Source organism: Homalodisca vitripennis, chromosome 5, assembly GCF_021130785.1.
Source record: "Homalodisca vitripennis isolate AUS2020 chromosome 5, UT_GWSS_2.1, whole genome shotgun sequence".
In the NCBI taxonomy this organism is placed as follows: domain Eukaryota; kingdom Metazoa; phylum Arthropoda; class Insecta; order Hemiptera; family Cicadellidae; genus Homalodisca; species Homalodisca vitripennis.
The window spans coordinates 79,523,664-79,550,569 of NC_060211.1; the positions used below are offsets into that span (position 1 = coordinate 79,523,664).

General features: G+C 32.8%; 1 protein-coding gene across 1 annotated transcript; it reads left to right on the forward strand.

Moving 5' to 3' along the window:
- Window positions 1–613: 613 nt before the first annotated feature.
- LOC124362410 (N6-adenosine-methyltransferase non-catalytic subunit) lies at window positions 614–26,535 on the forward strand. Its single transcript, XM_046816881.1, has 7 exons — window positions 614–851; window positions 5,863–6,036; window positions 10,528–10,671; window positions 13,083–13,256; window positions 21,070–21,279; window positions 22,083–22,255; window positions 26,253–26,535. The coding sequence occupies exons 1-7, from the start codon at window positions 786–788 to the stop codon at window positions 26,500–26,502; spliced, it is 1,191 nt and encodes a 396-aa protein (XP_046672837.1). The 5' UTR covers window positions 614–785; the 3' UTR covers window positions 26,503–26,535.
- The last annotated feature ends 371 nt before the right edge of the window (window positions 26,536–26,906 follow it).

Consider the following 26,906-nt stretch of genomic DNA (forward strand, 5'->3'; position numbering starts at 1 on the left):
GAAATGACATAGTAAATATTAATAGAATGAGATTTGGACATGCTAACATCAACAGTAAATTATACAAAATAAAGAAATATTTTACACCCCTCTGCCTTAAATGCAACATGGGAACTGAGGAAACAATAGACCATATCATCATAGATTGTCCCCAATATGAACATGCTAGAGTAGAATTAAATAAAATCAAACAGACATTTCAAGATAAAACACATCCAGTGAAAGACATTTTGCAAACTAACAACACAGACATTTACAGAAAATTATGCGACTTTTTGAACATAATACAAAAACATTATAAAACACAAGAACATTTATGTATACCTATTCACTGGGATTCTTCATCCGTGGTCGTCCCCTTTCGGGTTAGAAATGTCATATAGACCCCATGACGAGAAGACTCCTTTTAACCTCTATCATACTTTTAACTTCCCTACATCCCACTTTTACTAATATTATACTCTAACATGAACATACATTTATGTAACTAATATTTAAATGTAATTTTTTCAGATGTAAAAGAAAAAGAATGACCTTCAACCACAGAAGAAATTTTAATTATAAAAACTCAGTGGACAACGGGGCTAAATGACAAAAGTCATAGCCTTTAAAGAAAAAAAAAAAAAAAAAAAAAAAAAAAAAAAAAAATAGATACAAACAAACATAAACATAAAGATAGATTGAGGTTATAAGTTGAGAACGATTGCTTAAACTTGGTGTATAGATTTATAATTGGCTAACATCTTATGTTAATTAACGTTATTATAGGCTTAAGCTAATTGATTATGAGCGAAAAATTAAAAGAACTGAAGGAACGGTCTCAAAAAAGGAAGAAGCTTCTTGCTCAAACGGTAGGTGACAACTACTTTTTAGAATAATTAACCCTTTTAGTGCAAAAGGATAATAAAAAAGTTTGTCCGAAAAATGCCAGAGATTTCTCTCAGGTACTACTTAAAAAATGCCAAGTCAATTTCGGCGATTTTGTAACGTTTTACTAAAACAGCCATAAACTCAAAACTATTTTAGATAGACTTTTTTTTTAATTTTCTTTACAAATAAATTGTTCAACTAAAAATGCATAAAACCAGCATATAGGCGACTGTTGATTTATTATTTAAGAATTGGTTCTTAACAAATAATCTTTTAACATTTTTCCAGTTTCATAGAAACATAGCATTAGATAAAAAATAGGTAGCCTAAATCTTAAATCTTATGGCCGCCAGTTTTTGTAAGATCAGCGACTACCGCTCCGATCGCCGTAATTTTTTGCATACTAACACAGGTTAACGTAATTTCACCGAAAAAAAATAGTCCTGATTATCGCCGTAGCCGTTTACTCCCCCCCCCAAAAAAATTTGAAAAAAATAAAATTAAAAAAACCTGACTGACAGTGCATTTATTAGTTTTTTTGGTGTTATTAGTTCGTAGGGCAGTAGTCCAGGTACCACTTCTAGTATAAACTCGTCTTATCTTATCAGTGATAAACGCGCGCCGCTTATCTTTTGCCTGTAATGAAACCTGCGTTAGTTCTGTCTGAGTTTTGTGTGTGTAAACAGTCATGGCGTGATCTGTGCTTGGACTTTGCAAGCTCGAGTTAATTTTTTTTCTAAAAGAGCAAGCAGTGCAAAGCGCTGCGCAGCGAGCAAGCATCGCGTGATCTGAGTTTTGAATAGGCAAGCTAGGGTCTTTTTAGCGTGTGACAAGAACCATCGCACGCCATGTCAATAACTTCACTAATTATTCCTTGTCCATATGGGTTTGTTTGTTTACGTCTGGCGGTCAATCGAAGCCGTCCTATAGATCACGTGATCCGCCCGGCTAATCGGAAACTTTCCTGTTTGTCACGTGACTACTGTCAACTCATGAAAACGACCATGGTCGGCCATTGTTTTTCGTTTGATAGTCGAAAATCTTGTTATTGATGTGTTTTGTATTGCCAATATTGTACTGCCAAAAAACTGGTTTTAAATGTTAGCGATAATCGGGACTATTTTTTTCGGTGAAATTACGTTAACCTGTGTTAGTATGCGAAAAATTAGGGCGATTGGAGCAGTAGTCGCTGATCTTAATATTTACCAAAAAATATTGTGCTAAATAACTGAGTTCTGAATAAGTGAACACTTAAATTTAATAAAACATATTTTTAGAAATACAATTTTTGAGTACAATGGAAAATAATTAACAAATTGTATAATTAAATGTAAATTAATTTTAAAAATAAAACTATTTACTTAAGGTATATATATTTTTTCAGTTTCATATGAGAAATTGCGTTAAAAGATTCCACTCCAAAAATAATTTCAGTTGAAACTTAATGTTTTTTATTGAAAAGTTTTGATTAATATGTTCAAAACTGTAAAAGTGAAGTTTTTTTAGAAAGCTACATTTTTACTTTTTGTTGTTTTGCACTAAATTTTAAACTAAACATCTAATTAATCTTACAAAATTGCTATAAATATTATGTTTCTTGTAATTTAGTTCATTCTGATTGGTTATATACCCAATACATTTATAATACATCAAAAATGCTTACCGCAAACATTCATATATACAGACATTGGCATTCTTCGGTAGTTTTTGTAACGTCAGTATATACGGACGTTGGCATATTATGGTAGGTTTTCAAACGTCCATATATATATGAACGTTGGCACTAAAAAGGTTACTATAGAATGTAGGTTACATTAAGATGTAAATATTTACTTTAGCCACTAAATAACATCATTTTTGTTGTATCATAAGAGAAATGGTTCATAAGTAGAATAAAACAAAGTTTTGGAAAACCTAAAAAGCTTTATAAATCTCTGCAAAGGGAACTTTTAATTAACAGGCTGACAGTAGTAGCGGGTGCTGCTCCACGATGAGATAGGCCTAGTATTGATCAGTAAAATAGGCTATAAAAATACTATATTTATGATTGCAAATGCTTATGAGAACTAAAAATATTACAAACACAATGAATCATATTATTCATGCTACTTAAAGGGCATTAGTTATTGCATTGCACAAAACCAATGTATAGATTATAAAATTGTGCCTTTTCATCCTCACATATTAAAAAATAACAACATACCACCTAGTAACTCACATTTTTAAAGTTTCAACAGGCAAAACATCACTATTGTTTTAGAAATGTACATAACAACAGACAACGCATCTAGAGTAAAAGTTCATTACTTCTTGCTCTTTAAATTAACTACGCAGCAAATTATTATCTATCAGACGACGAGAAAAATATTTCAATAACAAGATGTGCAAATTAGATGTGCAGTATCAAACAAGACCGAGAGAATAGTGTAAGAAAGTCAATCAAACTTGACCACAGCAGAAGAAACACTTTAGTCCAGTAACTGTCAGTTTCCTCCAAGCAATCATCTGCAATATACATGTTAAATTTGACAGCAAAAATGCCATACAACCAGGGCCGCATTTACAAATTCGGCGCCCCTAGGCCTACAGACAAATAGCGCCCCCCCCAGAGGACTCTGATTACACTGACGTAGAAATCCAGTAATTTTCTTAATTACGTAATTTTGATGAAAGATAATTACAATAGTATAAATAGTAGGCTATATATATATATATATATATATATATATATATATATATATATATATATATATATATATATATATATATATATATATATATATATATATATATAGGAGTGTTTTGAATAAATAAAAGCAATGAACCAGTTGCAACATAATATTCTAGCTATTGTTATAATAACAGTGGTCATTTGTATGGTGTAAAAACAAGTTAAAACATATGAGTTTTTAAAGTCTTTTATTTTATTTCAATCAAAAAATGAAAAAAACTTAAAATACAGCTAGAAATAATAACATTAGTACACATAAGATAATTTGAAACATATTGTATTTGATGAAAAAATTAATTTTGCAGCTTCGATATAAATACTTTGTACAAGATAAGAAAGTTTGGTGTTTTGGGCAAACATCCAATTGCCGAGCGCCAACACCACCCGCCGCCGCAACTTTTTTCTTTTCTGTACTTTAAAATTTATGCGCCCCCTAAAATTTTGCGCCCTAGGCCTGGGCCTAGTGGGCCTATAGGGAAATGCGGCACTGCATACAACTTGTACATATTTGTATGTTTATAGATTGTTTCAAAGAAAAAATTTTCAACAAACAAATTTAAAAAAATCTAAAGGTGTCCGTCCCATCTTCTCGGTTGGGCACAGAAAGAGTTACCCTTTCAAATTATAACCAAGTATCATACCTGATTAGTGTAAATACACCATGTAGGGCATTCACTACCCACATCAGGGTCATCTAAAATTTTCATTGGTCACGATCATCCATGTAGCATCATCAACCAACTGCGTCATGGGATTATCACCAGCATTGTCATAAACTTCTTCAGAATTACCTGAAACTGGCTGTACAGACAAAGAACGGATAGAATAATCCATTATAATAAATTGGTAATCATTGAATAATGCATAAAACCAACTGTAACAAGAATACTACAGAAGATCTACCAACAGTCCATACCATTGGGTGGTTAACCAAGTACCTACACGCTAGGGATGTGACATTGCTAGACAGTAGGAAGTACTGACAGTACCTGTTTATTGCATACACAGATACTTTGACATGCTGTGGTCTCTCCACATCAAACGTGTTTACTATTGAAAGATATGACATTTTATATGGTTTCTTATTACCAAATTTTAGTATGGCTATATTTATAACTGCAAGGGAAGAACAATCTTTAATCATCACATTAAAAATTGATCGGTTTTCCTCACAATACTAAAGTGCACTTGGTGTTAGTTCTTAGTTATTTAGAAGCCAGTTTCACTCAGTACAAATAGCTTCATGTCTAAATTGGACCAGTTATTAGAGTTGGTGAAAAGGTGAATTAGAATAATGTTGTGTTTTACTAATTATTTAGGACAAATCATTTGATATTAGATATTGTTTTCAATAAATATAATTTTTCATGAAAATATGATATAATATACAAAGATATTACAGAGCATAAACAATATTTTTACAATTTGATATGTCATAAGGTTACAAGTGTTCAACTAAATTACTCCATACAAATTTCCACTCTTTAATACATTCCACCAGAGTCACATGTACTCACAAAATGTCTTTTGTTATTAAAATTTTGAAATGTATTCCTCTTATTTTCTTATGTGTACAAAAAATCTGCTGTATACAGTGTATTAATTTGTTACATGCTGTGTGTTAATAGATACATTGCCTATGATTAACTTTTTTTATGCTGTGATTTATTGTCTATCGATAATTGATAATGCTGAGTCTCAATTTTATCACTGGCTGGGTGTAACAATTAGCCTTTAATTTAATGTTAAGTCTCAGACATCTTTGGTCGAGAAAATTCTTTTTTGATTTGTTGTGAAAAAATTAGTTTAAATTAAATGTAATTTCTTGTCATAATGCGTTTTATACAGCAGCTCAGTAAAATAATACTTTTCACTGAATGGTTACCCATTTGCATGCATTCTCCCCCACTACCCTTCCCAATTAACAATTATAGTGTAGCAATGTGATTAAACATCGTTAATTTGGCCCCACTGATTAAATATTTGTTTTTAGATTATTTAAATATTTCTTTGTAGATTATGTGTCAATAAATAAAGATGAATATCAAGCAAAGTATAATTTGCCAATAACATTTTCTGCTTATTAATATAATCTAATAAAATTTAATAATAGATTACACAAATTTGTAAATCAGTAGGTATAAATAATAAATCAAATGATTGATTTGACCCATCAGATTTGTGTAGCCTAATTTATTTCTTAGACAGTGAATTATCAAAGGTGAGTTTACTAATTCATTTGTTTTATGATTGTTTTGCAGCTGGGAGTATCAAATGTTGCTGAGTTAAGGCAAGCTCTAGGAACAGCTGTTGAGGCTGCTCCGCAGAAAATCAGTAAGAAGGAAATTCCACAGCGTGAAACCACTCAAGAAAAGTCAAAGAAGGAGGAGACAAATGATGAATTGGTTTACAAAGACTCTTCAACATTTCTGAAGGTAGGCATTTTTCGCTTTACATCATTACCATATGTCACAGCATTGTAATGGCTTAGACATTCTCCATCGTTGAACACTGAAAAAACAGGAGAAATACATTATGATACATGTAAGAGTTGAAATAGAATGAATCAGTAGCTTACAAAATCCTTTCAATTTCAGCATCATCAAGGATTTGCAAAAATTAAAACTCTTCAAAATACAACACACACTGTTCACATAACATCTCATAGCTATTGTATCATAGTTAACTTGGCCATTGTAATCTAATGTGTTAAATTTTTCATTCACCTGAAGAAGAAGTGGCTAGAATGCAGATTTTTAAATATAGTGTTACTATTTTTAGTACTTAATGGCAAACCTTTTATAATGTTGATAAATGATTAAAATTTACCAATTCATAATATTAAAACATTTTTTTAAACAAAAAATGTGGGTACATGATTGTTGTTTATTAATAGAACTATCCAATTCTTTGTTTAAAGTTTATTATTGACTATGGAATGTTTGAAAGGATAACAGGATTTTGGGCATTTGCCATCGTTATATGTTACACAACGTATAACACTATGATTCGATTATTTAAAAATGTACCTTCTTTGTCAGGTGTAAGAAATTTAATCCATAAAAAAGTACTTACAACCTACAAAGTGCAGCAAGGCATTGCTACTAAAAAAATAGAAAAATGATCATACCCGACAACAACTTGAAATCCAGACAGAGCAAAATGAACCCAGGCGTTGTCACCGCACACAAGTCAAAGCACAAACACATGTTACAAATCCTCAAGCGATAGTGGATCATTAACAAAAAATCAATGTTGGTATTTCTTGTGGAATCGAACTGTCATCTGAAACAGTGAGAGTTGGTTGGAAGAGGGAAGGCTAAACACAGCTGCCTCCAGCCTTATGTTTTAGTCCTAAACCTCGATGGTGTATGTAGTATATATCTAATTCTTATGCCCCACATTTTTGTTTTTTTTTATACCTAGTGTTTTATTAAACTATAAAATCTACAAATTTTTACCACAATGTGAATTCTTTTATGGATCTGTTTGAATGTAGGAAACATCATTTTAGTCTGTTTAGTCCATTTCAAAAACATGTTTTAAAAATATATTTTATTACTTTAAAATAATAAATAGTAATGAATGTCTTAATTTATTTGGATGAATATTTTGTATTCTCAACACAATTGACTATATCTCAATTCATTATAAATGTAATCAGACATGTTATGTTCAGTTTTATTTTCTTATCTACATTTAATTGTTCCATAATACTTTGCTAAAATCTTGACTAAAAAGTCTGTTCCTACTTCCTTAATCATGCATTATAAAAACAAAAACAAATTCTGCACTTGCAAACATGTGGTAAAATATTATTTTGTTCTTTATTTATACCTCCAAGATAGATATATTGTTTTAAAACAAAAGTTTGTATACATACTTAATCAGTCCTTGGTCTGTAAATAGTCTTGCATCCATGGATGACTTCAGTTTTGAACATTATGTTTCCATTGTTGAATCTCAAGTTAAGTGAAGTTAAAAAAATTAAATTTGTGTGTTCTGTAGACAGCTGCAGCTTGATAATAATTATCATGATACATAAAACATCCCTTGATTGTGTTACTAAGCTCCAGTCGTACCTGAAAGAAGATAAAAAACATGGATTACATAATTTTCATCAAGCTTTCATTGTGACTTATGTTAGTGTGCAGCTTCCATAAAGAAACAATTATATCAGAACAATTGATTTCCATATTTTTCTTTCATCTTGGCTAATTCTTCTGCTGAGGATACATGTAGGTATGTAATTGCTGAGTAATCTAGGAAGTGAGCATCACTTGGATTTACACTGCCAAGTGCTAAACCCATACAGCCTTTGGCACTAAAGGAGGATAAACACAATCTCATTACATATTTCCCTCATCTGTCTGATTCAACACAACAATAAGCAAGTTGTAGATGTGCTACTCCTAATAATTGCAGGATATATCACTCAAATCAATACTACAGTAACAGTTGAGAATATTTTTTCCATCTTCTGATCCATAAGTCTTTAAAATAACATAATCTTTATTACTTTATTTAAAGTTAGTTATTGACAATGGATGCTTTGGAATGATAGTAGATAAACACGTGCAAAAAACATAAAAATTAAAAAAGTGTGGCAACAGAATGCCACTCAAAAATTCAAGTAATAAATACCTCATCAACAGCATTAAGTTCAGATTGGTGACAATGAACTCACAGAACCAAGAGCACAAACTTTTCCATTTACCTTTTTTTGAAATCTTTTTTATGTTCTTTAACTCTCATGTTTAGTTGTCTTTTTGTCTCACCTATGTCTTCCCTTTTACAAGAGCATGTTATTCTATAAACACAATGTTTTGAGTCCTGTTGAGCCATATTTTGTTTTGATTTTTACAAGGCTTGTCCTAAGAGTGTTTTAAAAGCAGTTCTAATATTGTATTTTCTGCCTACCCTTGTAATTTTCTCGGATAATCCCATCACATAAAGAGATTAACATGTTCATGAGTTTTCCTTTGTTTTCGTTTTCTGACAGGGTGTTCCCTATTATTTCTTTTGCGCTTATTAATGACAATCCATTTTGTACAAGATCCGATTCAATGTTTTTGATTTCCTCTTATAACCCATATGTATCTGAGCACAAAATCTATATCCTGCAAACAAAGAGTATGTGATTTCTAAGACTTTTAATGGTTTGATTGTAAATTTAGGTGTTAACCCATGTGTGATTTCTTATGATAAATTGTTGTCTTAAGGACGTCCATATCCCTTACTACACACACATCTAGAAAAGAGAGTTTGTTTTGGACTGCTACCTCCGTGGAGGGAAAAGTGTTATTGATGTGGGACAAAATATCATCTACTTTAATGTCTCCGTGAGGGAAGATGACGAAGGTGTCATCTACAAATCTCTATGAGATCCTCGATTAGAACTGAGTTGAAACTTAAGACTTTTCTCAAATACTTTCATAAAGATGTTTCAACGAATTCCTAACAGTTCTATAATAATGTGGATCAGGTGTTTGGTTGCCTTGTTTAATTATTGATCTTCTTTTAACTGAAATTCAATGATTTTGAATGTTTCTGAAAGTGGTACATTAGTGAACAGTCTTAACGGCCAAACTAACTAATCTATTGGTTTCTTCCTGTTTCATATTTTTGAATTCCTAACAAAGTCTTGTAATTTTGAATGCAAGAGTCAGTTTGTCCTGCAATTGGTATCAGGATGCCCAAGAGGACTTTAGATTTTGCCTACACTGTGAATTCCTGGAACAAATTAATTATTCAGGATGAATACCAGGTTTGTGAATTTTTGAAAAGCGATAAATGTATAGGACTTTAGAATTATGATCAGGTACACTTTTGTTGAAAAATGTTATTTATGTTTATGAAGAGTTTTGGCCATTTTCCTCAGATAACTGGAAAACACCACACTCAATTCCAGTCTCTAAATCTAGAAATTGTACTGGTGTATAAGGGAAAGATTTAACCCTTTTGATAAAAAAGCTGTGTCTGTTTCACTTAGTACTTTACATGACAGATTTTTCTGCATCTTTTGCATCTGTGCTTTTATGGAAAGGAATTTTTTTTGTTCTCAGTTTTTTAAGTTAAGACATTTTCTTTTTCTTATCTGATTCCGATATGTTTACTTCTAAAAAACCAAAGGATGCTCTGATGGACATTGTTGAATTCGTTGCCAACGAAATAAAATAAGTTTTGACTTTTATTTCAGCACTAGTTTGGAGGATGTTTTATTCCCAATGGTGATTAGTTCCTTACTTATAAGAAGATAGAAAGCTAATTCTTACTATAAGTAAAGATTTAGACGCAAAATGAATTAAATGTAGTGTTAAAACTTTTTGCAATGTGTGTTGTACTATTGGAGTTTCCACCATTACCATCACAACTACCGCCAGGTACACATACTACAGACGAAAAGGAGCAGTTGATTGGTACTGGACCCTCAGAGTTGTTACTCCATATACTTACAGTTGGGACATTTCACAACTCAGTACATCTCATGAGAAAACATTACTCTGATGCTAATTTTGTTTTTAATAAAAATAATTGTAATTCTAATAGTTGTAATAGATTTTAAATTGTATGCTGAAGATAAAAAATGAAAAGAATGAACTCTTTTTTATTACGGGCTCTTAATAGATATTACATTACATTTGTTCCAAGAATTATTTTAGAAGTATAACATTTGTAGCTTAATATTTAATAATAAACAAATTAGACCTTAAAACAATTCAAAGTGTCCAAAATTCTGTTATTCCTTCATTTTCATCCTTAAAAACAGTTTCATCCCTTATATCTTAAAACAGTTGACACCATTACATAAATAAACATTACTTGTACTGTTTAGTTGGTATTATGTTCTTGATTCTATTTATATTCATAGATTTGTATTATTACATCATGATAATTGTTTGTTAATACTTTCATTTGTTGCACAGGGTACACAATCGTCAAACCCTCACAATGACTACTGTCAGCACTTCGTTGATACAGGCCAACGTCCACAGAACTTCATACGGGATGTTGGATTGGCAGATCGATTTGAAGAGTATCCCAAACTTAGAGAACTAATTAAATTAAAGGTATTGTATGTTTATGCATGAAAGCACTTTACAATTTTATTTTGTAAAGGTAAGTGCTCTTTGTAAATACTGTCACAGTAAAAAAAATCACATCATGAGTAGACCACTGTCACATCATAAAATCCAGGAATTCACATCACCACAAGCCATTTTCAAAATTATTTTATAACTATTTTATGAAATCAACTCTTTAGCAGCATAATTCTTTCACAGCCTCAAGAATAAAGATTTAAAAAAATCTATTTTACACGTGGTTCAGAAATAAAAACTGTGTTTAAATATACACTTAGTGAAAAAGTACAGTGTCTTACGATGGGGTATACACGTTTGATTTTCCGTCACATACTCAATTCTCAACCATACATTTTGAGACTGGATGTCTTTTAGCTCTATAACTGCTAGGTTTTCACCAGTGGCTGTAACCTGCAAAATGCTTAATGAGTGACAACGTTTTGATTTTGATCACACTGTTTGTTTTTTTTCTAAGCCAATAAATGCTTTGGTAATTGTTGTAAGATAGCCACTAATGTAATAGCAATATAGTAACACTGTTTACTGTAATTACAGTTGATTTAGTTCAAAGAAACTCTACTAGAGGCACTAGTTTAAACATGGACATGGCTGTTAGGGGCACTGAGGATGTCTGGTAAAAATTGCAACTCCTAATGTTGGTGGATAAAAATGGCAACATATTAAAAATATTGCTGTTTTGAAACATAATACAATATTTATTTTATTGCAATATATTAACTTATTGTTGAACTGCTGTTTAAAAACTAAATGACCTCTTTGATTCAAATTTAAAACATCTTCATTCAAACAAAACATTGTATACTAATTCTTATGAGTGCAGTTTTACTTTACTTTTAAACACTGTTGTGTAATTTGCTGACATGAAGTTTGTGTCTTATTAGACCATAAGTTCTTTGATCTAATACCGTTGACTGTATAGCTGTGTTATTTTCCCTTTTGACCTTCTGAATGTCCTATTTTTTTCCCCCCAATGGTAATAAGCAATACATTTTTAAGCAAATATTTAGACGCATAAGAACTTAAATGTCGTACTTATGTCAAGTTTGTATACTTTATTAAGGAGTATGAGGAAATTTGTATTGATTGGTGGAGGAACTTCTACAATTGTAATGGATATTAAAAGTAATTTGACAGATATTTGGCTTTTCCATCATATGTATATCTATATACATACAAATACATTTTGTACTGCTTTATAGCTTCAAGTACTAATCCTGAAATTTTTCCAGTGTCTTTAGCAGTTAAGGTTTTTACAGAAGTGTTTAACCTGTTATCTAATTTCTTTTAGCTGCTAATATACAAAAAATTGGTTTTAAACATATCCAAAGTTTTACTTGAGATCTAGACTTATTTGAAAAGTAAAACGTTATCCAATAGCTACTTTATAGTTAGCTACCTTTTTCAGTTAAAAGAAGCTTTGAACTGTTGAAGTTTAATTTAGAATTTACCCTACAACTACATACAATAAGAGGATGTTAAACATTTGTAACATTGAAAAAATGTTTTAAAATTTGTATTTGAAAATGGGTTCATAGTAAATTATTGAAACAAACAGTGCCAATGTATGGCATAGATTTTTACCCCTTATGTATTAGACTTAGTATTTCTGAAACACCAGACCAGTTGTAAATTGAAACATCATGTGGATCTCATGGTTGCAGTTGTAGTTTTATATACATACAAAATCAAGCTGGAAAATTGTTAAGTGCATATGTGGATAGTACTGTTTGAACCAAGTAATTGTGTATATATTTGAAAATGTAATAAAAATAGTTTTTGGGTAAAATATTTATTTCAATAATAATTAAAAAAACTTCTCCCTAGGAGCCTGGCGCTAAAAATCTTTCAGCTCCATAGTGCCAGAAGCATGTCACAGTAATTAGACAGGGAAAGTTTAGAAATAATTTTATATTTATAGGACGGATTGTATCTTAAACTATTTTAAAATGTAATTTAAGTTGAACATAGTCTATGAAATGTATTAATATACTAGCAATTATAAGCTGTGAATGTTTAAGCCAACGTCAATCATCTGGATGAATGTGCGTAATGCCTGCACATGATCTCACACCATATATACATGGGTTTCCAGGAGACAGTAATGTTGATATTCTGCCACTGGGAAGAATACAACACGGTTAACAAACAAACTGTAAAAAATATTCAATATTTTAAGCCTTAAAATTATAAAAGTTTTGTTGCGAGGACCACAAGATTGGTCAGGAAGTATTCCTCAATCTCAAAATTCTGCAGTCTTTCATCTTAACAAATTTTTCCACAACATCCCTAATGCATTTGACAGTTATTAAGACATATTATAGCACAACAAGCTTGTTCTGTAAAGTTTACATTATAATACTTCATCATTTTGTGTCCAGGATGATTTGATTGCTAGCACAGCGGCTCCTCCTATGTTCCTGAAATGTGAGCTACAGAACTTCAACTTCAAAGATCTCAACAACAAGTTTGATGTGATCCTAGTGGAGCCTCCCCTTGAGGAGTACCAACGGACAATGGGTGTTACAAATACACAGTTCTGGAGTTGGGAGCAGGTAAGTGATATTCAGAACCCAGAATGGTTCATATCTGGCTGAATATTATCTGTCCAATCGAACTAATCTTGGAATAGCAAAAGTACTGTCACTTACCTCTGACAACTAACGAAATGGATGCCTAGGAGCAATGTACATCCAGATTGGGGAGTTACTAGGAAAGCATTATATTCTTTTTGTGAAGAAAAAGTGTGTTCTCCCTCCCTCATTTGAATATATGGAGGCTCAGGGAAGCCCCTCTAAATATTCCAAATTAACTACTAGTATTAAAAGAGGAGTGAATGGTAAATTTTGAATAGGAAGCTTGTTTTAGATTAAAAGTAAGGTGTCTGTTTATGAAGCATTCAGTAAAAATGTATTGCCTTCTTGTTACTGTTGCATCCCATAGCACGTGTATCTCGCAGAGTTATATGATAGGTTTATAATGCTATAGTACATTTCAACTTATTGACATTCTCAACATTGTTCCCTATTATTATTGTGTGTCCCAAGTAAAGAGTATTATTATTGTGTATATTGCACTGTAAAGTATTTTGCTGATTACTTCAATTTATCTCAAATAACATATATTTTTGCATTTTGAATGTTAGTTCTACAAGGTCATTTGATACTGCCAAATAGTTGTCGTTGGCTAACTTGAACCTCTTGGGGTCCATAGGCGAACTCAGTCCGACATCACTATCTTGGCAGTTCCAGTCCAAGGACGGACTCAGTTCGACATCTGTTGCAACATAAATATTTAACCAATAGAAGTCATTTGGTCTCATATTTATTCGATGTAACGTGTCTGTAGATCTTTTGAAACGATTTTAAATAACCAGACACAAGTTACCTTTTTCTGTGGTTTCACTTTCGGCATTATTTCAATGTGTGGTTGAAAACCTGCATAGTGTTTATTTTCAGCTGACCAACGACTTGTAGCGTCTGCTGCTGTTTGGTTAAACATTTGTTTTGATTTCATTTGTTTAGGAATAGATACAGATGTATTATGATTATTTAGTTAACAAAAAACATATAAAGTGTTTTCATTTTCAACTGAAATGGTGGCAATGATCCAAGGTGATGCAATTGTTTTGAACGATGAAGACATTGAGAATGCACTGTTTTATTTTGTTAGTAACAATGATGATATTGATCCTGACTTTTCTATTTCTGTGGTCAAAAGTGTAGTAAGTGATTGTGATTTAGATGACCAGAAGGCAGAATAACCTTTAGCACCAGGTAGAGTTAGGCCTAGGCCTAGGCCCACGCAAACCTGAATTCCATCGCAACTCATGTTTTGACAAGTATCATACTACAAAAAACTACAAAGAGTAGTCCTAACCCTAAGCATAAGTAGGGTGATGTATATATTTTGTAAATAGGTCCAAACAGTAAATTTTCTGTTTGTTCATTTTTATGTTTTGTACTGTTTTATTAGCTATTGTTATAGTAACGACATTTATTTTTAGTTATTTTTACTATTGTTCTGATATAATATTCAGTTTTTAAGTGAAAAAGAATCCAAGTAATATATGTAGGCCTAACTATGTTTTAAGTAGCCTACTTTGTTCAAAAGAGCACACCAACTAAACTACTTCTACAGTTTACCAATATAATTGTGCAACATACTTTCATAAGCTAAAATGTGGGTATTTTACTGAATCAAATACGTTGTACTATATATATATATATATATATATATATATATATATATATATACACATTTTTATTTTCAAATGAAATGTTTCCTAAACCATGAACTGAATTATGTAGGTACAGTATAAGTTGGTTATAGCGTCGCCCGCTTATAAAAATCAGACTCCGTTTTGCCGCATATAAAATTTCCCGCTTATTACGTTTTCAGTTGTATTGAGAGAGCATGTTTTATCCAGTTCAGTGAGAGAAACGCCACTTTTGACATGACGTACCGTCGCGCCGCCAGGATCTCGCCGCCAAAGGGTTGCGATCGGAGAAGGAGCGTGAGGGAACGGGGCGCGGAGGGAGGGGGCAAGACGTCTCTTAATTCAAGGTGGCAAGACGTCTGCAGCATGCCCGGCGCTGTTGGCGACGACGGTGAGACTCCATCCTTCGACGCCTTCGTCAGGAATGACGATGATCTGGAGGTGTGCGAGGAGCTGAGTCTAGACGATATCGCCGCCGTACACCAGCCTGCCGATGGCATGGAAGTGGAGAACACCGAGAGCGACGATGACGCCGACAGTGAGGATGCTCCCTGTCCAGTAACCTCGGAGGAGAGCCTGGCAATCCTGAGCACCGTTACCCGTTTTTTTCCGAACTTATAACGTTTTATCCGGGTATAACGTTTCCCGCTTATAACGTCGGCGGGCCGCTGCAAGTGGGGGCGACGCTATAACCGGATTATACTGTATTTAAAACATGATGAATACATATGATGATTACTTACTTACAGTTTTGACTCAGAAAGTATGTAAATGTCCCGAACAAAAATGTATTTTTACTTTATTTAAAAAATAATGAATACAAATTTTATTTTGCATTATTTAACTGTTTACAACAATGGTATGAGGTTCTTCCTTGAAAAAACAAGAGTTTATTGGTTTATAGTAACATGTAAATATTGAAATATAGGTGTATTCACTTGAGATTAATTGGACCTGATGAGTTAGCCCGGTGGACACCAACAGGTCACAAATGGACTCCAAAAGGTTAAATAATTATATTAGCAAACATTAAAATAATACTAAATCCAAAAATTGCTATTATATTATTATATATCTCCAAAATGGGATTTTTGTAGATGGGAGAGGGCGGTACACTTAACAAGTTTGAGCTGCCTAACCCCAAAATCTCATTATGAGCAAAGTTGTAACAGTGATTAAAAAGTTCACTTTTATTTTATAGAAAGGTGTCTCGAGTTCCATCCCTCCATCTTTATCCATCAAAAACTAAACACAATGTATCCTTACTTTTAACTCACACTGTATGTATGAAATGATGTCAATAAACATAGTAACCTAACTTAAATATTTACAGTGTCATAATCTAGACCTGTACTAATTCGTCAATATTGAGTATTAAATTAATTTAAGGTATTAAGGTTTTTGGAAAAATTCTTCAAAAGAATACAACAACCTGACAATTAAGTATTGTTTAAGCTTATTTTTAAAATTCATAAAACTATGTTGATAAAATATCTGTAGGTAAATTATTATAAAATCTAACTCCTGCAACTATTTGCTATTTGTTTTTTCCTAGTAAAGTCTATTTTAATCTGTGGGGCTGCCAACTAATTCCGGTTTCTAGTAGAATAATTGTGAAAAGTGCCTAAGTTAGGTAAACTGTCATTTGATAGCCTTACTGCTAAAACTGTTTCCATTATATGTCTGTAAATATTTGTTCACTGACTCCTGCCTCTGTAAATTAAGCATAATACGCATAGCTTTCTTTTTCAATAATAATATACTTTGCAAATTTATATTGCTGGTTGCTCCATAGAATACAACACCAAAAGAAATATGGGTGTTAGTATGAGTAATAAACCGTATTTAACGTATCCAACTTGCAACATTTTGAAATAGATTTTAATGCAAAAAGACCAGAAGATATATTTTTTTGAATGGCCAAAATGTGCACATCCCAAGTTAACCCTTTCACTACTACTGGGACACATATTTCCCAGACAAAACAGAAAAAAATATAAATGATAATTTGTATGAAAATAAAGGTAAATTTAAGTGTTTTTATGTAAGTGGGGTATTTAGTTTTTGTTAGGTTGGCAACCAGCTGCTCCACAGCTTCAACTTTGCTAGCAACAGCTTTTTTATACTGGCCATATTGTTGCAAAAACGTTTGTTGTTTGAGGTTATGGTCATGTAATGTTAGTAAATAATTGTCTACTATGTTTAAACATGTTATTTAGTTCATTAGTGAGTTAGACTTGGTGTTCAAGTTGGTCATATAAGTAGTTTTTATATTTGGTATAAGTTTTTACCAATTTTTCAGTGAACTAAATTTGTAATTGTTTCACGGGACACATATGTCCCAATGGTAGAGGACAGTGGGACAAATATATCCCATTGGTATAGGAGTTAATATGGGTGACAATTTAGGCTCAAGTGAAATTGACAAGGAACTGAATGGAGTTTCCTTCTGAAATCAGCAAACTATTTTACAATAGTGACAATGACCCGGAATATATTCCGACAGACAATTCTGATAGTGAGCAGGATGTACCCTTTCCTGATCATGAGTTGGAGGATGCAATCTCTAAGTTACCAGCAGCATCATCAGTCCTTCCTGCTGCATCAGTAACATGTAATAATGTAACTTCTGTGACATGGAGAAAATTAAGTGATACTTTTCTACCAAGAAAAAAGAAACCTGAAAAAAGGCGTCCAATAATACTTGCAAATGTTGATAGAGGTTCAAGCGAACTGGAAATTTTCTTTCAAGTTTTTCCTAAAAGCCTACTCATGTTTATTTCTCACTGCACTAACCAGAGACTAGACTTGTTACAGAAAAAAATAAAAATAAAAGTAGAAATGACAAATTGATATGATATTATGCTTTTAGTGGGATGTATTCTGGTCATGTGCTACAACCATAGGTAGATGGCCTCTCAGATTATTGGTCAACTCATGACTCAATGGGTAATAAAGCAATCAAACTTGCTATTTCAAGGCAACGATTTCAGCTATTAATTTCTAAAATGTATTTCAATTTGCCTGAGCAACCCGAAAATGCTTCAAAGACATATTATATCGATGAAATGATATCATGTTTGAAATTTACCTTTCGTAAAGCAAGAAGTGAAGCAAGTTATCAAAGCATAGATGAGTCTATGGCAAAGTTCAAGGGAAGATCTTCCCTCAAACAATATTTACCTTTAAAACCAATAAAAAGAGACATCAAACTATGGGAAAGGTGTGATGCTGAGACTGGGTACTGTTATGATTTGAATGTTTATGCTGGGAAGGAGACGGAGAATGTCGATGGTACTCTAGGCGAAAGAGTTATAGAAAAACTTTTGTCTAGCATTCGAGGCGATAAAGAAAATGTTGCACTATCGTTTGATCGGTTTTTTTACTTCTGTAAACATACTGAATACCATCAGCCACCCTTGTGGTGCTACCTGTATTAGTAATAGAAAAAACATGCCACACTTTGATAAAAAGCTGGAAAAGGGAAAGTTCGACTTTTTGGGGAATGATCTTGGTGTCCTTGCTGCTAGGTGGAAGGATTCAAAAGAATTTGTGGTCCTCAGTAATTTTCACAAGAATACTGTTACAAATGTTCAGCGAATGCAAAAAAATGGCGAGAAAAAACTAGTCCCATGTCCTGAATCAACTGCTTTCTATAACGAAATCATGGGCGGTGTAGATCTTTCCGATCAGAAAGTTAGTATCTATGATTTTGACAGAAAATCTAAGAAGTGGTGGAAGAAGGTATTTTATAAGCTCTTGCTAACTTCTGTTGTAAATGCTTGGATTTTATATGAAGAGATTCAACATAAAAAAACCTCTTTACTGTCATTTGTTGTTCCACTAGCTGAGCAGCTGTTGTGTGAAGGACGGAAAAAAACATCAGTGAAAAGAAGAATGAGCTGTGGGAGACCATCAAAAAGGGCAATATACATGGTAAATGTTGGCTCACATTTACCAGTTGAAGGGACCATCATACCCAAGAAGGAGGTGCAAAAGTTGCTCTGAAAATAAAGTCGAAAAGAGAACAAAAACCATGTGTGTGGAATGTAATATACCTCTTTGTAAGGACTGTTTTTCAAAGTATCATTTATAAATTGTAACTAAACAGAAAACAAATCTTAATTTTGTAATATTAACAATGTTTTGCACAAAACAATAATAAACTTATATTTTGCAAAACAGTGATTATTATTTACCTATACCATTGGGACAAATACAGGGTGTATATTATGTCTGGAAACACCCAAATATATCCTTTAATAATTTAAATATAAATTTGAAACCTCTTACAATCGTGATAGAGATTGGGCATCTACTTTTTGGAACAATGTTTTGTTATGTCACACCAACGGGGGACGTCCTGCCGAGGGTATCGTGAATATTCTTAATGGAAGCCTATACCTTGTGATACATAATTTTAAAGGTAATAGCTTACTGAATTGAATGCCACAAAACCGCATCTCAAAGGAATTATTCTATCAGAAAATAGAGCATTTTTAGTATTGAAAATTTACTGATGTTCAACAATGTAATTTTAACATGGTTCTTGCCACAAAATGTGTTACACTAATTTTTTAGCATTTTTTAAATGTTCAATTAAATAAAACAAAAATTTCATTTGGCAACTTTTTTCCTAAATGGCAATGTTAACAGGCACAATTGCCGTTACTGGGCTAGTGAAAACCCACATTGGATTACTGAGTCCCATTCACAGCAACCACAAAAACTGAACGTATGGTGTGGAATTTTAGGTAACAAAATTGTTGGACCCTTTTTCATCAATGGAAATTTAAATGCCGAACTTTACTACAATATGCTCCAAAATGAAATAATCCCAGCTATTCAAATTGCATCAGGAGAATACTTTGATAATGTATGGTTTCAGCAGGATGGTGCTCCACCCCATTATGGGAGACAGGTAAGAGAGTATTTGGATTTAAGGTTTCCTCATAAATGGATTGGCCGAAGAGGAGAAATCGAATGGCCTCCAAGATCTCCGGATTTGTCACCAATCGATTATTTCCTATGGGGTCATTTAAAATCCAATGTTTATAGAAGAAAGCCTCATAATTTGGAAGACCTAAGAAACAGGATTATAGAGGAGATTGCTTTGATAACTGAAGAAATGTTAGGCAACTCTGTTGAATCATTTTACACAAGATTGGCTCATTGTCAAACCGTAGAAGGAACACAGTTCGAACAATTGCTTTGACACCAAATGCAGGTAAAACGTTTGTTGTAAGACTTTTCTAACAGCATACATTATTTTTTATTTGTAATAAGAAATCAATAACATAAGTATTTCCATAATTGTACTGTAATAAAAACTGGCAAATTTGTGCTAATAGAACCAGCTTAAAATGAAATTTTTGTTTTATTTAATTGAACATTTAAAAAAATGCTAAAAAATTAGTGTAACACATTTTGTGGCAAGAACCATGTTAAAATTACATTGTTGAACATCAGTAAATTTTCAATACTAAAAATGCTCTATTTTCTGATAGAATAATTCCCTTGAGATGCGGTTTGTGGCATTCAATTCAGTAAGCTATTACCTTTAAAATTATGTATCACAAGGTATAGGCTTCCATTAAGAATATTCACGATACCCTCGGCAGGACGTCCCCCGTTGGTGTGACATAACAAAACATTGTTCCAAAAAGTAGATGCCCAATCTCTATCACGATTGTAAGAGGTTTCAAATTTATATTTAAATTATTAAAGGATATATTTGGGTGTTTCCAGACATAATATACACCCTGTATGTATTCCTCATTATTAAATACCACTGGGACATATGTGTCCCATTAAAAAAAGGTTATAAAAAATAGTAAATATTAAAATAAAAAATTTACATGTTATAATTTAATAAAAGGATAAAATAATAAAATAAAAAAAAATAAAAATTGGTAGTGAAAGGGTTAAGCTTGTTTAAACACATAATGCATGTTGAAAAATGTTTTATTGGTAATGTTCCTTACCTTTAGAAGCATGGCTTATCTATGTTTGTTTTTAATTAATAGACCTGGAATAATCAATTCATTTCTTTTCATATTTTTATAAATAAAATTGTTATATTCAGAACTGTTAAGTATTTGTGTTAGTTTAAAAGCAACTAATTAAAAAAAAAACTACTTGTTTCTTAGATAATGCAACTGGACATTGGTGAAATCTCTTCGAATCGCAGTTTTGTGTTCCTGTGGTGTGGCTCATCTGAAGGTTTAGATATGGGGCGCTTCTGTCTACGCAAGTGGGGTTTTCGCAGGTGTGAGGATATCTGTTGGATTCGAACAAATGCTCAAAACCCTGGACACTCAAAAAATCTAGAAGCTAAAGCCGTTTTTCAAAGGACTAAAGTAAGGAAACTTAAAGTAATTTGACAATAGTTTTTATAGTCTAGAATTTGTTAAATTATTTTGTTTTTATTTATTACTATATCAATTTTGTTACAATAATATTCTGATCATCAATTAATGTTTTCATGCACATTCTGCAGTAAAGTAATCTGCCCTGAAAAGATATTTCATTTCACATAGCAACAATTTTGGTAGGGAAACAATACAACTTATAATTAATTTTATATCTCATGGAAATTTTAGATAACTACATTTTAGAGTAACAAAGTACCAAATATAACATTATGTGTTTATTTTAAGATTGTTTTTGACAATGGAAGGTTTGTAAAGGTGGCAGGAATGTTTTAGACTACTACAACAACATAGTAGTAGTCTAAAACAATAAAAGCAAATGTACAAATGTATGAATACGTGAGCACTTTGCCATTGTTACTTGAAACAAACAATTTCAGTCATGAGTGTATTTCACCAGCATCCAGTATATAAAATTGCAAAGTATGAAAGTTTTATATATATATATATATATATATATATATATGATGAGCTTAAAAGCACTTTAAATTTTACATAACTAAAAGAATGAGTACCATAAAGAGTGGTTGATTTAGAAATACGTTTATAGTCTAATAAAAAACCATGTTTTCCATAAATAGTAACAAAACTTTTAAATTTTGTTTTGTGTGCAAATGCTTCATACAAGGTCATATCTAGTTCATATAACACACTGGTACTAATTTTTGCTGTAAGATGCCATTATGATTTCGTTTTGACTGTTTCAACATTGTATTTCAACTGTGATGCAGGAACACTGCCTGATGGGGATCAAAGGAACAGTTCGGCGCTCAACTGATGGAGACTTCATCCATGCAAACGTTGATATCGACCTTATTATCAGTGAGGAGCCCGAGTATGGCTCTCTTGAAAAACCAGTCGAGATATTCCACATCATTGAGCACTTCTGCCTTGGTCGTAGAAGGTTCGTACCTATAGTAATAACAGTTCCCTCTAGTTTAAAACTTGTTTGTGTGTACAAAGTATGTTCAAAAAGTAACGGGAATTTCATTTATTTATTAGTTTTATGTTATTATTTTAAAATTATTTGTCTACATTAATATTGTCATCTTCAAAATAGTACTCATTAGATATTATGAATTTGTGCCAATGCTTCTTTTAATTCTCAAAACATTTCTCAAAATTTCATGAACAAGCAATGAAGTATGAGCAGATGCATTGTCATGGTGTAAGTCATAAATCGTTTTATCCATTAACCCATGTTTTGTAACCTATTATAACATGTTTCAGTAATTTTGCATTGTTATTGATTTCGTTGTGAGTTCCATTCACAACAGTTTTTTGTTCAAAATTCAACAACTTTGAAACTAATTTTGCTGTTACACGTTTTATACCCAAAACATTTTAAAAGTCATGGCAATTTGATATGCCAACATCATCAGCAACTTCTCTGATCAAATACGTTCATAACCATTTCTTCAATTTTTGTCATAGTTTCATCGGTCGTTGATGTGCTGGGGTGTCCGGAGCGTTCATCATATTGAATGTCTTTACGACCACCTTTGAAACATATATAACACTTGTAAACCCTTGTTTTACTGCTTGTTTGACTCACTATAGGCCTTTGTTAACATTTCCTACACTTTCATTTCTCACAAAAAAATTTGATACAGATCAAATGCCTTTTAGTAAATGAAAATCACACTAGTTGATAAAACACGTCCAACCTTAGCAGCTACCACTGAAAAAGTAAACAATGGATACAGCTGAAAATTGTTTTACACTTCAGGAGCATAAGTACCAACAAAATTTTAAAAAATTGTCGATTGGACTCTCCAAATCCGAAAAACTTCCCATTACTTTTTGAACACATTTCATAATGTAAAGTAATAAAATGTTACTCTAAATTAGTTTTCTTCAAATAAGTGAGGATTGGTTTTATAAATTTAAAGACTTTTGGTATTTGGTGATTGATTAAGAGTGAAAATACATTGTACAATAATTTTGTGCCTAAAAGCATAATTATGATTGATTTTCCAATATACTGGTCCTATATGTACTGGATTACCAAGAATATACTGTATTGATTTTTTTTAACAAAATCATATACTATTGGTTTCTAGGTTGCATAATACTTATCATAATTTAAATGTTGACAATTAATTGTTGTTTCCGTTTTCAATGATCAGTACCTTTATAACTAATTTTATATTTTGTTCTTGATAGAAAATTGGTATAAACAACATTTATTGCAAAAATATAATTATTTAAACAATTACGTGAATTTACTCAAATACAGTTTATTAAAATATCCAACCTAAAATGTTGGTTAACTTTACAAATACAATAATCAATTTTGTGCAATATGCTCTTCAAAAATCAAAGAGATTATGGCTAAAATTGTAAGTTTTATTTATTTAAAAATGCAAAACATTTTTATTTATAATGTATGCTAACAATGTTAAAAGAATTAAGTTTATTAGTGCTGCTGGACTGACTTAACACATTCACTGCGGGTGCCTCCGATCGGAGGCCTGGAGGCCTCTCGTCGGGTGCGTCCGCCTCCGATCGGAGGCATTCGGTTAATAGCATGTTTCAATAGTCATTGTTTCCCTCAGAGGTTGTGTGAGCCAGTTGTTTTCGTTGTTAGCTTGTAGTTGACATGCGTATTGTTCTTTGTTTAGGCTGGTTGAGATAACTGGATGATGCACAGTGTATATATTTAGTGTATTAGTTTCTGTTATTTGTGATCATGGAACGAGTAGAACGAAGTAGTGAAATAGACCGAATGCTATTAGACAGTGGTGACGATATTGACTATTCTAGTGAGTCAGAAGCTTCGGATAACTTGGACACCCCGATCCGCCATGACAGTGACCTCGACGAAGCCCAACAATATGCCGCGTCTGACCAGGAGGACGACACCATCAATGACATTGATCCCGGTGATGTAGTATACGATCCACAGTGGCAAACCCCGAACTGCAGGTTTGAAAGATATACCTTTTACAAAGGAAAATAAAATACTAGTTCCATTTCCTGAAGATAATACAACCTTTTGGTTGGTGGGATTATTTATTAGATGATGATTTTTTACAAACAATAGTTGACAAAACAAATGCGTATGCTTGGGAAGTATTTTTTTTCAGACAGTTTACAACCTAATTCCAGAATAAACAAGTGGTCAGACCTCACTGTGGCTGAGTTAAAAATATTTATAGGTTTGGTTTTTTCACATGGGAACTGTCCGACTCAATAGATAAATGACTATTGGAAAACTGATAAAATGTTCAATTTCCAATACGTAAGAGAACAAATGTCCAGAGATAGATTTTTTATTAATTTTTAGATGTCTCCATTTCTCAGACAATAAACAACAAACTGATGACAGACTATCAAAAATCCGGGTTCTAATAGATTATTTCAATAATAAAATGAAACAAGTTTATTACCCTGGCTGTGAACTTTCCCTAGACGAAGGTACTGTGCTATGGAGAGGCCGTCTACTTTTCAGACAGTATATTTCTGGAAAGCGTCATAAGTACGGCATCAAAGTGTACTCTTTATGTGAGCCTGATGGCCTTTGTTTAGCATTTACGGTCTATTCTGGGAAAGGGGGAGATCTTCGTGGCAAAGGGCATGCCGGAAAAGTTGTGATGCACCTTATGGAGGGAAAATTAGGGGTTGGCCACATTTTATATATGGACAACTATTATAACAGTTTTCCACTGGCTTCTGAGCTTCTTTTTCATAATACCTACTGCACAGGAACATTATTGACAAATAGAAGACATCTCCCTGCAGAAGTAGTAGGAGCTAAACTGAAAAAAGGAGAAAAAATAGAGCGTTACGCAGACGGCGTAATGGTAGGAAAATGGCGTGATAAACGCAACGTATTGTATATTTCTACCAGATTCGAAAATGATTGGGCAATGTCTAATAATAGGTATGGTGAACCACGACAAAAGCCATTGCCCATTGTGTATTACAATGCTCACAAGGAAAGGTGTTGATAGACATGACCAGCTAATGAGCTATTACCCTTGTGAGCACAAAAGCCTACGATGGTACAAGAAAATGTTTATTCATTTTCTACAAATGGTCATGATAAACAGTTTCAAATTGTATCTTGTAGCAAATCCCAGAAAAAAAACAAATTTGTATTCCTTCAGAATTGCAGTCATTGAAAGATTGCTGACAACAAATGTTGCTACACCACCACTTCGCCCCCGACAAGCTCTTACTGTCAGACATGTGCTATCAAAAACTGAAAGAAGAGACACACAAGGAACTAGGTTCTTGAGAAAGAGGTGCAGGCAGTGTGCAAAGGACAAGAAAAAAACAATGACTGTATATATCTGTGCTCAGTGTCCTGGAGAGCCAGGATTATGTGCCTTGGCTTGCTTCGATAAGTGGCATACCCCGTGAAGAACTAAACCAGTTTCATGAACATGTAGATATGTAAATAGTAATTTTGTATTTAGGTTAGTGACATTTTATTCTAAGATTACTTAAACAATAGTGAATATATATCGTGTTTTCACGTGTCATTGGGGGAAAGCATCCTATAGGAGGCCTATGGATTTATGTACCATGTGCGGAACGCCTCCGATCGGAGGCACATGAAGAATAGTGCGATGTGCGGATGCCTCCGATAGGAGGCAAAAACTTAACGTCACCGGCGCCGCCATTTTGTTGCCGGAGAATTATTTCCATGCTGTTTCTGGATTCTAATGACAACAAGGTATGATAATTTGTAACAAAATATTTTTAGCATAGTGCATGAGTTTTATATTATTTTTCAGCAGTGAATGTGTTAAAAACTGTAATCCTGCACACAGACATGGAATCTCTGCAGGAATTATTCCAATTTTCTTTTTACGATTTTGTAAGTCTAATGTATTTATGTATGGTTTGGAAATAAATGAATGACTGAACTTCAACAGAGATTTTTTTCACAGATTACATGTTTTTGGACGAGACAGCACAATCCGTCCTGGTTGGCTAACCCTGGGCCCGGAACTGACAAACAGCAACTTCAATGCAGACTTGTATGCAAGTTACTTCAATCCCAGCAACATCACTACTGGTTGCACCGAGCGAATTGAGGCTCTGAGGCCAAAGTCACCTCCCGCCAAGGGCAAGGGAACTGCCAACAGCCGAGGGCGGGGGGGTTTCTCCCGGGGTCGTGGCAGAGGTGGTGCCAGATAGTAACAAAGCTATCAATAAAGTAATTAAATTAAACTGTGTTTTATTTGTATCAACTTAGAATTATAATGATTCGGCTTAAAAGAAAGCATAATCTGTACAATATGAAATATCTAGATCCATATGAGCTTATTGATAGTTGTGAAAGGCCTCTTAGAACAATACAAATTGAATATGAACCAGCAGGATTTACATAATTTTAGTTCTGGTAAAGGTACATGTATTAAGTCACAATAAACTGATATTTTGCTATTATTAAGTTTCCTCAGAGTAGAAATTTAGTAACATACGGTAGTTTAAATAGCTGTTCAATTGTTCCACAACCATAAAGTAGATTGTATCGACTGTTGTACATTCTACAGGCAACAATTGTATGAGAGTGAATCAGTTGATCTCTGATATTAAGC